Source organism: Diabrotica undecimpunctata, chromosome 7 (genome assembly GCF_040954645.1).
Source record: "Diabrotica undecimpunctata isolate CICGRU chromosome 7, icDiaUnde3, whole genome shotgun sequence".
In the NCBI taxonomy this organism is placed as follows: Eukaryota; Metazoa; Arthropoda; class Insecta; order Coleoptera; family Chrysomelidae; genus Diabrotica; species Diabrotica undecimpunctata.
Window position 1 is genome coordinate 116,284,962 of NC_092809.1, and position 12,465 is coordinate 116,297,426.

The following is a 12,465-nucleotide window of genomic DNA, read 5'->3' on the forward strand; positions in this document are numbered from 1 at the left end:
TCCAGTAGTTGTAGATTCTTTTCCACTTTCTTCAGCAACTGAATTATATATAATTAATTGATTAAAAAAAGAAAGCAGCCACTTTTTCTTTCTTCTTCTTCTTTTCACTTTTTCTTTACTAAAATTCAATTATTTACCAATTGCTGATACACGTGTTTAGTTAACATCAATTTATAGATAGGTTATAGAGGTGATATGTAGGTTTCATACTACTAGGTAATGAGTAAGAAATGTCTAAATGACAAACAGATGCCAGCCGATTTTTTTAAGTTTGCTGGGACAGATATGCCCACACAGTAATGAAAGGGTTAAAAACTATTTGGTTCATATTTATTTTAAAGCAAAAAACTTCTTTGTACAAGTTTAATTATACAAAAAAAGTAGCTAAGTAGTAGATTCCGATTTTTTAAGGTCACAAATAAAAAATTCTACTTTAGGGGAACCATATTTCAGAATCAATGTAATTTAAGAAAGATATTTTTTTTTTAAATAAAGTTTTGCTCGAGTAGTGACTTCTGGACTCTTGGATTAAAAGTCCAATGCCCTGCTGATTGAGCTACTCACCTATAACCAACACATGTTATTACTTCTATAGAAAAATTTAAAATTTTCAAGTTAGTGACCAACGCATGTTATTACTTCTAAAAAATCTAAAGTTTTCGAGTTAGTGACGACCTAAGTGGTACTTTTCAATTATCTCGAGATCACTAGCAAAATTGTAAGAAATTTGTTTGATTATTTATTATTAATTATTTGAATATGAATTGATCTTCTAGCTGAGGGATTATATTTGACACATTTATTGATCTTAAGTAACAACTTTGTTGATTTTATCAAAGGTATAATATAATAGATAAGTCTTCTACAGCTGCCCCGTTTCTCGCATCCTATTTCCAGCGTTTTCTGTCGAAGCAATTTAGTTTTTAAATCTCTGGTGGTCATTGCAGCTTCAACATCATCTCTCCAGAATCGTCTTGGCCTACATTGTTTTCTTCCAGTGCGCGGATTCCATTTTTATACCTTTTTTAGCCATCATGTTTTAGGCATTCTCTGCAGGTGTCCATACCAGTAGAACTTTATCATAAGTATATTGCCCTCCTTAGCCAAAAGGCCGTATCTCAAAAAACCTAAATTTGCACAATTCACACTTTTGTTATATTTTCATCAGCACTCACACTTTTTCAATATTTTTCAATTTTAACTGCCTTAAAGTGTGTTTTATAATACAGTTATATTTTAGAATGATTTTTTTAAAATTTGGTACTTTATATAATAGTCCAAGATCCCAGAGCGATCAGACATAACTTATTTCTACACAGATGAAACCTTAGAGTCTGAGTAGCGTCTTATGTGCTTTGAATACCTGCGTATTTATGAAACTTGCTGAGTGACACCTGGGCAGGTACCATTTGAGAAAGGTAACTAAAAATAAGAGCTATTTAACTTAAATTTACATAACTGATTTTTATACATATTTTGTAGAATATTATTTTGAAAATACTGTAATAAGTGTCAGACACTTGTCATGGGCCAGAACTTTTGTCAGACGCTTTAAAGCTCCACTAAAATTAAATTAACTTTACTTACTTTTACATGTCTGATTTTTAAATAGAGATGCAAAATATTTAATGGGATCGAAAATAGTAAGTATTCTTAATGTATTTGAATTTTTTACTCTGAGGCTCAGAGTATTTATGTATGTATATATGTTATTATTGGAACTATAATAAAGTTATATTTAATCAGTCAGACAAATTAAAATGACCAAACATCTCTCAAACGCAAAAATTAGTTAACTAAAAGTATGAGCGCGAGAGTGCTGTGCGCATGAGCCTCAGAGTAAAAAATTCAAATACATTAAGAATACTTACTATTTTCGATCCCATTAAATATTTTGCATCTCTATTTAAAAATCAGACATGTAAAAGTAAGTAAAGTTCATTTAATTTTAGTGGAGCTTTAGAGCGTCTGACAAAAGTTCTGGTCCATGACAAGTGTCTGACACTTATTACAGTATTTTCAAAATAATATTCTACAAAATATGTATAAAAATCAGTTATGTAAATTTAAGTTAAATAGCTCTTATTTTTAATTACCTTTATCACCTGGTACCTGCCCAGGTGTCACTCAGCAAGTTTTATAAATACGCAGCTATTCAAAGCACACGAGACGGTACTCAGACTCTAAGGTTTCATCTGTGTGAAAATAGGTTATGTCTGATCGCTCTGGGATCTTACTCTATAACCAAACAATGAGATAAGCCTTTTTGGCTTAGTACAAGTAATGAATTTCACTAATTGAAAAGGGCATTTCTATCGAAAACAAATCAGTCAGTGTGATACCTTTTTAGTGCTAACACTATTAATTAGTTTTAAGGGAGTTTAACAACACTTGAAACTTAAACACATTTACCAAAATAATTAACTTAATAAAGTACAGAAACCAGCAATAGGCTGAATTCGATAAAGATTTAATTAAATAGCAAAACTTTTATTTATAAAATTAAAAAATTTATTAAACAGCCCTTTTTTAATGTTTTACACACTCAGTTAAAGCAAAAAAATTTTCCACAAAATAACAGTTCTAATCAGACACTGGAAGATTTTCCCAGAACTTCATTCGTGGTTTTCCTATGATTCCTCCTAGGTTTTTGATTATGTTGTTCTACTTTTCAGTAGATATTCCCTTTTAAGTTACTTCAGACTTCGGTTTAGGGAAAATGTGGTTTTTTGTGATTTTTGAGTTTAGAAAATTGATTTCCTTGTACTCCTTTCCATCAAAGTAATTTTTGTATTAAATTAACTGTTTACAGTCTTGAAACAACTACTTCTACCATGGCATGCAGGTACGGTAGTGGTACAATTTTGTTGAGTTTGTATTGAGACGAGAAGTCATCCCAAACAAGAAAGTTTTTTAAGTCCATGACATGAACATCAGTTGCAATTAATGCATTTTTGACTGCAGTCACAAAATCTTTAAATTTATATAGTCTGTTCCCCATGCGTGTCATGGACACCTCCACTCTGTGATGGAACGAATCTGCTGCCATAAATGTATGCCCTGGTTTAAAATATCTTAAAGTTACTTGTGAACTGTTTGTTTTATCTGAATTTATTAGGTACAATAAAGCAGAAAATAGAGACCAGTTTTGGTTTTGAGCTGAACAGTTATCTAATCATATTGTTATGTTTTCCACATCCCTTTTAAACAAAAGAAACTGGTTGAAAGTACTGTTTAACTAGTCTTTGGTCCAAACAAACAGGCCTTCGTGCCACACAGCAGCAAAACGTTTGCAATGTTTTTGCTTTTTTCCCACTGGTACAAATGTTTCATTGCACATAGATACTCTATGTGTAAATATGGCAGATTTAAACATGTCTAGCCTGGGAAGCATAATTACTTTTTCCATGTCTGCACAATAAACTATGGACTTTACATTTTATTTCTTTCCTTTGTCTTCAGTATCTAATTCTCTTGATATATTTGACTTTTCCTTATGAGCTTTCCATTTAGTGCAACTCTCACACGACTCATCCAGGTTTTTTTGTCATGGGTTTTGTCATATTCATTAAATTCCCTTGCACTCTTTGTGGCCAAGTTTAACAATTGATATATTCATATCTTTAGCTACTTTTCTATACTTTTCATATGAATACACAAATGAAGGATTTTTTTCTTTGAAGTCTTTAAACATACAAGTGAAACTCAATTCGCTGGTAAGATATAAACGATTAGGAGCATGCTCCCTGCTATAATGAGCGATCGAGGGTCCAAAAGAATTGATGTGCTGTTTGATTAGGTCGCTATTAATCTTGTTGTGAGGTTCTTTCGTACATCTTGAGTGTTTTCGAGGAACTACAGAGTTTCTGCTGCTTTTGAAAATGATCTGGAATACTTTGTCATTACCTTTGTCATAGCCCAAAGTACTTATAAAAAAAACTTGACACACTATTACAGATTCTTCATTTTCATTTTTCAATGTGTAATGAAATGAGTTGTTTCTTTTAAACTTTTTACTCTGGGAAACAACGGTTCTTTGCTTTAAAGGTACATTTGGTGAAGAATGAAAGATTTTCTTTCATTTTGATTATTCATCTTCTAAAAAGATTTATTCTAAAACTACCTTCTTTCCTCACTAACTTTTTGGGAACACTTGTGAAGGCATTCGGAATTACAATCTGGTTTTACTGAATGTTTTTCCACCATTACACCGAGCTTCTGTTTCTTTCTTTCATCTACTGTTAAGTTATATTTTTTTCTTTTGCGGATTGTACCTTTTTTGGTGTATTGATCAGTCATAGTAGGCCTAATACTATTTTCATTTTTTAAAGGAACTTCTAATTCCAAGTTTTCATTAGTTACATTGCTGGAGTAAGGCTCAATAACTACACCTTGGACTAGTGGTTGAACAGTTGTACTAGGCATAACACTACTCTCCTTTTCTGTTAATTCAGAATTTAAAAAAAAATTCTAGTTCCATATTTTCGCTGGTTTCGTTACTAAAATTAGGCTTCAACATTACTGCATTGACTAGTGGTTGCAACTTATACAGTTCGGGACTCTTAAGAACTTCTTCAGAATTTACAGATTCATAAGCTGCCTCTCCAAATTGTTCTATCGATAACGGCTTCAGTTCTGTTAGTTTGGAGCTTGAAAAAAGAATTTGAGTACTTTCTTCGCAAATTCTACTCTCCGACGACTTTTTAGGCTTACTAATTTCCTTTTATTCAAATTCAGTCACTTGAAAAGTCACTTACTTGCGTTGCTGGAGGTATATAATCTGGGTCGTTATGGTACCTTACCAAGCTCTTGGAACACTACGAAGTAAAGCTCTTATTAATCTTTTTATTTAGTGTTAACATGACCATTTTTTTAACACTAGATTCACTCATTGTTGATGTGAAAAAACATATTGCATTGAAACACTTAATGCATAATAATAAGTGAAAGCAATTTGATATAAATAATAGTGCTTTAAATTTAATGCTTCTGATATGTAGCATTCTTCTTCTTTCTGTGCCACTTCTATCGGAGATTGGAAATCATCAAGGCTATCCTGACCTTGTTTACAGCCACATGTAGCCACAATATTCCTAATTCTTAACTGGATTTAACCTAATTTGGGTTATAAGTTGTTAATAACAGCTCCATAATAAATAAATAGCTTGGTAAGGCTTTGCCAAAATTACTACCAAAAAGATATGGTTAGGTAGGCCTCTTTATTATTATTTTTCTGTTTAGTTAAAAATATGCAAGTTTAAAACTTTTAAATTTATATTCTTTATAATACGTAGTTGTCAGGCAAGTACTAAAAGCTGTAACCTAAATATGATTAGAAGCCAATGATACGAAAACAATTCAACTCTCGGTTGATTCAAAAATGAAAGTAAATTTGTAGTTTTCTACTACTTACATGTCAATCTTGCAATTGTTGGAACTGGGATTAGTAAGTTACAAATAAATATTTAAATAATAAACAATTAACAACCTAACTATTGATGAATATATATTTGATTCTGCACCAAAGCAACTAAAAGTTAGCAATTGTTACAAACACCAAACATAACCTCAAACTCCAAACACTGTGACTCAAATGAAAATGAATCAGCTGAGTTAGGTCGCGCTCACCTCGCCATCTGGCATGTTGGTAACGCCATCTGGCAACAAGGAAAGTTGTCATTTAAGGTTATTTGTTTCTAAAACAAAGTGCCTTAACTCACAGTGCCGTTTTTGCTAAGTAACTTGAGATATGACTTTTGGCTTACGATCTGAACAATTTATTGAGATGTGCCTTTTTTCTTATCGTTTTTCGCCTGTTTAAAATTAAGATATGCCTTTTTCACTTAGTACTATGTTCCGGTTAGTACATAGCAACACTAAAGTGAAAAGAACAGAAAATAACAAAAATTTGAGATACGCGCTTTTGGCTTAGGAGGGCAGTATAGTATAATCAACCAAACCTATAAAAATAATTTAAAAGTTGGAAATTACTTTTTTTGAACAAAATGGGTTACAAAAAGACAAAAGTCCATGCAAACATTATATTTAAGAAATAGAGAAAATACATATTTTAAGTTAATAATAAATCATGCTATTAACAATAATTTATTATAAGGTTTATCAATTTGTAAAGCTTTTATCAACTATATTTAAACAATGATCGCAGACTCCAATGCATTTTGCAAGGTAAAATTGAAGGAAAAAGGGCCAAAGGACGAAGAAGAATATCCTTTCTTCCTAACCTGAGAGCATGGTATAGAAAGACCTCAACACAGCTATTCTGTATAGCAACCAACAAAGTCATGATAGCCAGAATGATCGCCAACGTTCGGAACTGAGAGGCACCCTAAGAAGAAGAAGATCGCAAGCATACTAATTTTATAATAAAAATGAAAAGCACGCGCAGAAATAAAAGAACGGTAGAAAGGTCAGGGTTAAGTAAGATCAAAGCTTTTTTAATTTGTAGAAAAAATAATTATTATTATTATTATTTGGTACTTAATCAGAACATTGGCATTGGTTGACAAGAACTAGAACTCATAGATAAATATAAATGCATAGGACACGAAATTAAAATTAGCAGGGATAACCAGACCTATGAACTGAAGAGGAGATTCGGTCTTGGGTGGGTAGCGTATGGAAAAAACATACCTTACCTTAACAATAGCTTCAGCTACCAAATTAAGAGTAACGAGAAGAAGAATAAGCAGTCCCTATCAACAATAATTCTGCGAGACAAAGTACAAAAGGGAGATCGGGAGAAGAACCAAGGTGGCCAACATCATCGAAAAGATAGCCAAACTAAAATGAAGATGGGTTGGATACAAAGCTCAGATAACAGATGCGCGATGAACAAAAAGTTTACTGGAATCAACAAAAGAAGACAAAGGAAGCATTGGTCGCCCACCTACAAGATGGACTAACGATTTAAGAAAACTAAACAAAAACTGTGTGAAAGCGGCTCAAGAGGCATAAAGTTGGAAACGCGATGATGTGGCCTATGTTCGACAGTAGACTTTTCGAGCCTGGATGATGATAATATTAAAAAATAATAATCTAAGGCTCAGAATGATACGAAAGATCGAACTTGATGGACCTATGGGATGGTGTTATTGTCGTATGCTATGAATATTACGGACTGACAAAAGACTAGCAAAATTTACAAATATGAAGAAATAATTAACGATCTCAAAACAAATATTAGCTTGTCTATATACTGTGAGAACTTCATAAAATTGAAGAGATTAGTATAGCTGTTAAATAAATTAGCTATATAGAGCAGCTATTCAAATAAAATTATAATTGCAGCTATCAAATCAGTATTGACTTTATTGTAAAATAATTAAAAATGAACTAAGGATACACGTAGGCCTTATCAAATTATTTCAAAAAAAAAATTTAGATATGAGAGACACCAGGATCATTAGCGCTCTCTATTATAATCAGAAGGCTTTGGTAAAGGAAAACAACACTTTTCAGAAGAAATACAGATTGAGTGGGGTGTTAGGCAGAGCTATATCGTGTCTTCTGCTCTGTTCAATGTATATTTAAAGGAGATATTTCAGAAAGCAGAACAGTCATCCTACAAAAGCTGACATACGGGTTAGAAACATGGACCATCTCCAAAACAGATGGAAATCATCTGCTAGTCTTCGACAGGAAGATACTAAGCAGAATAATACCATTCTCACTATATGTAAGAGAAGTATAAAGAAATAGTTAATGGTAGAGATGTAATATCTTTTATAAAAATAGTAGAGGTAGATCAAGATTGAGATGGAAACATGGTGTAGAGGAAATAGGAGTAGCGGTAGACCAAGACTGAGATGGAGGGATAGTGTCGGCGAGGACGAGAGGAAGAGGGATGCAGTCAACTGGCAACGGTTGGTAATGAACAGAAACGACTAGCGAAATAGACTGGGGAAGGTCGAGGCTCAACTGGGGCCGTAGACCAGCCAACCACTGATGATGATGATGATTTTCGAAAGCACTAGAAGAACTAGCTACAAGAATAAAAGAATAAAAGTAAATGGTTGAGCAATCAATAATATACGGTTCGCAGAAGACGCTCTTCTAATAGCAAAATATCTTGAGGATTTTCCAACAGATAGTTGGAAGGCTGGTAGAAGTCATTGAATTAAATTGGATTGTTCCTAAACACAAAAAGACACAATTTTTGGTGCTTATAAAAGATCAACAGTCTCAAAAAAAGCTCGACAATACATGGGAAACAAGTTAAAAAAGTTAAAAAATATAAACATCTGAAAACAATAATTAATGAAAATAATGAGTACATAGAATAAATTAAAGCAAGAATATGACTAGCAAGAAATGCTTACGACAAACTGAAAAAAGTATTGCTGAACAGAAACATTACAATTTCTTTAAAGATAAAACATCTAGGATGCTACGTGTTCTTTGTATTATTTTATAGCTACTATAACTTATAAAATTATTTTATAAGTTTGAATCTTGGATATTTCACAGAGATTGAAAGCTTTCGAATTATGGACCTACAGAAAAAGATTATGGATAAGTTGGGTGAATATAGCCACGAATGTCAAGGTTTTGGGAAAAATGTAAAAACTGAAAGAAGTTTTAAAAACTATTAAAATATATGTCTGGTAGATATCATCAGAAACTAGCATTATAACTTGCTACAATTAATAATACAAGAAATAATACAGAGTAAAGTAAACTAAAAAGTAAAAGAGTAAAGTAATAATACGGAGTTAAAGAAGAAGAAAACGAATCTCTTAGTTAAACAATTTGAGACCTTGGTTTAACTGCTGTTTTGCTCACGTCTTCAGAGTGTCGGAAGTGCGAATTGTTGTGATGATTGCCCACTTTCTAAAAGAATGGCACATTAAGAAAAACAAGAATAAACATTTTAGAACTAAAAATAACGAGGCCGAAGAATGCCGAAAAAATATTAATAAAATGGTGAATAAGTCAAGACATAAAATAAAATTCTAGAATTTAGACAACAGCTAGGTATGTGAAACACTCTACATATATATATATATATATATATATATATATATATATATATATATATATATATATATATATATATATAAAGCGTGATCCTAGAAATATTATTTTTTTCATTGTTTAAACACAGTTGATTAGATTCTAGTTATGGTTATAAGCATTGCAAGAGTTTAAGATTTGGAAATTTCTTTCATTACTCTAGCCTCACGAGCCTCTTCGTCTTCTGGTGGTATTTTCTCCAACTTTTCTACTTCAGAAGCGATTTGTTCGAAAAATCTAAGATAATCAGCAAGAAAAGTAAGAGCCTCAGTGTAGTTGGTATAGACCATGTAGTTTCGAAGATCCTTTTCTTGAGATGATATTTGTTTGCTGCCAATAAGTTTTTCTATGAGTTCCGCATCTATAAAAGGCGGTTTTATATTTCGGTCACGGAAATGCGACTCCATACCGCAGAGTAGACTTCGCAGTCGAGGTTTTTCTTCTAAAAAATATTTGGCTACTTCCTCATCTTCATTCGTGATTATGTCAAACGCTAGGGCAGTCATCTGAAGACAGCGATATACATCCTTCATTACTTCTTTGCCCTAAAAAATTTAAGGTATATATATATATATATATATATATATATATATATATATATGTTTTATTTAAAAAATACGCACAAAGTTTAAATGACAGAGAAAAGGACGAATGACAAAAAATGTTATTTCTACATGTTAAAAAAATTAAAGAATAAATATATTTATATAAGGTTTTATTTGTGTTGGAAGTGAAATGAACTTAACTTCCGACCTATTGAAATTGTGAAATTTTAAATATTAAGTACAATTAAATGTATAAATAGAAAGAGGTTAGTTCTAAAAGTTCAGGGAAAACCGTTTAAGACTGTTTTTTAACGAATGTAAAACGCGGATTATAAAACAGCGAATAACTCTATTAAGTTATTTTCTTGTCACATCGGGAAAGTTCGAGAAGTATTTATTCGAGAGTAATTTATGCAAATTCTACATATTGTTGGGTGTGTATCGAAAACCAGAGACATATAAATTTGATGGAATTCATAGAATATTGGCGATCATTCTGGCTATAATTATTTTATTAACTGATGCTGTAAGTAGATTAGTTGTTGTTGTGGAAAATCATTTCCTCAGGTTTTTTAACCATGATATTCTTCTTCTCCCAATTCCTCGCCTTTCGAATACGTTGCCTTGAAGGATTATTTTCAGTAATCTGTTTTTAGTGCCGTTTCTCATTATGTGTCCGAGATATTCTAACTTTCTCCTTTTAATCGTATACATCACTTCTCTTTCTTTTCCCATCCTTCATAGTACATCATCATCATCTTTGGCTCTACAACCCTGTGTGGGTCTTGGCCTGTTCAAGAATTAGTCTTCTTCTTCTTCTTGTGCCACTCCTATCGGAGATTGGAAATCATCAAGGCTATCCTGGCCTTGTTTACAGCTGACCTAAAGAGTTCATTAGTGGTACAGCCAAACCACTCTTTCAAATTACGCAGCCATCACATTCTTCTACGGCCTGGATTCCGTTTTCCTTCTATTTTTCCTTGCATTATATTTTGCAGTAATGCGTATTTATGTCCCCTCATCACGTGACCCAAATATTCGAGTTTTGTTCGTTTGATCGTTGACAAAATTTCTGAGTATTTTTCTATTCTTCGCATTACTTCAAAATTTGTAACTCTTTCAACCCAACTTATCTTCAGCATTCGACGGTAGCACCACATCTCGAAACTTTCAATATCAATATCAATTTTATATTGTTCTGCTTGAGAGTCTAGGCCTCTACACCGTATAATAGCGTATTAAATACGTAGCCCCTTAGCATTCTTAATCGGAGAGGGATGCTTATATCTCTGTTGCAGAAGTTTTGGTCTCCAGTTTCGTTTATTGAAGTACCCAAGTATTAGTCTCAAGAATTAGTCTCCATTCCCCTATCTTTCGCCGTGGCTTTCCAATTTCTGACCTCCAGATTCCTCAAGTCATCTTCGACGAGTTTTAAATCTAGATCTTGGCCTGCCTCTCTTCCTGGTTCCTACTGGCTCTTGATATAATATCTGTCTTTGGGGGTCTCCAGTGTCCATTCTTTCAAGGTGTCCTAGGCAACTTTGTCTATTAATTTTAATAGATCGGATGATGTTGCATTTTTCATAGCATTGATACAACTCAAAATTGTAGCGCCTGCGCCATATCCCGCTTTTTTGTACACCTATGTATATGTGCCTAAGTATTCTTCTTTCAAAGCGATCTAACAGTTCTTCGTCGCCTTTTACGATAGTCCATGTCTCTGACGCGTATGTCAGGACAGGTTTAATAAGAGTTTCATATATAAGTATCTTCGTTTTTCTGCTAATTATGTGTGAGGTTAAGAGATGCTTTAATCCAAAGTAAGCTCTCTTCGCCAGGTATATTCTTCTCTTAATTTCTACGCTTACTAGGTTGCTGTTATTTTGTTGTGTTTTAAGATATATAAACTCCGAGACCCCTTCGAATGTGTGTGCTTCTGTCACCAGACCTTGTGGTGTCGCTATTTGTGTGCTGTTCGTGACCTTCATGTATTTTGTTTTGGATACGTTGACTTGCAGTCCCATTGTCTTCGCGGATTTTTCTAAGGTTTCAAAAGCCTTTATCAGGTCTCTTTTTGTCCGTTTTACTATGTCACTGTCATCTGCGTAGGCCAATATCTGTACACTTCTATTGATAATCCTACCTCTGGTTGTTATTCCCGATGTCTCTATGGCTGTTTCTAGTGCGATGTTAAACAATAGGCACGATAGACTGTCTCCCTGGCGTAATCCAGTATATGTTTGAATAGACCTTGACACTCTGTTTTATACCTTGACTTTGCACTCAACTTTCGAAAGATTTGACTTTACCAATGTTATTAGATGCGACGGAATATCTAGTTCTGTCATGGCATTATAAAGTGCGCTTCTATCTACACTGTCGTAAGCGCTTTTAAAATCTATGAAGAGCTGGTGGGTATCGATACCATATTCATATGTCTTTTCTAAGGTTTGTCTGAGATGGAAAATCTGATCAATTGTTGACCTTTCCTTTCGGAATCCAGATTGATATTTGCCTATTTTTTCCTCAGTGTATACTAGTAAACGATCATAAAGTATATAAGCCAGTACTTTGTAAGCCGTATTTAAGGGGGTAATTTTTCGATAGTTGTCGCATATTAGTGGAACCCCTTTCTTGTGAATAGGTATTATAATACCTACATTCCAACTGTATGGGAGTTTTCTTTCTCTCCAAATGGATGCAACAAGTTTTATTATGTATTTTTTTAGCGCGTTTGTTCCATACTTGAACAGCTCAGGGGGTATACCATCTTCTCCAGAGGATTTGTTGTTTTTTAACCATTTTATTGCCTTGGCAACTTCTTCTTCTCTTGGTATATTATTTTTCTCCCTCTCATCGTCTTCTTCTCCACTGTGGTTATTTATGT

General features: G+C 33.2%; 1 protein-coding gene across 2 annotated transcripts in view; it reads right to left on the reverse strand.

The window, feature by feature from the left end:
- Nucleotides 1–12,465, reverse strand: part of LOC140445735 (uncharacterized) — a 222,420-nt gene that overhangs the window by 19,305 nt on the left and 190,650 nt on the right. Inside the window, exon 4 of one of the 2 annotated variants that reach the window (XM_072538036.1) lies at nt 8,458–9,578. The exons of the other annotated variant lie outside the window; for it this stretch is intronic. Within the exon in view, the coding sequence (XP_072394137.1) occupies nt 9,165–9,578 (414 nt within the window). The 3' untranslated portion in view covers nt 8,458–9,164. Of the gene's footprint in view, nt 1–8,457; nt 9,579–12,465 lie in introns of those variants that run through there. 2 annotated transcript variants of the gene reach the window in all.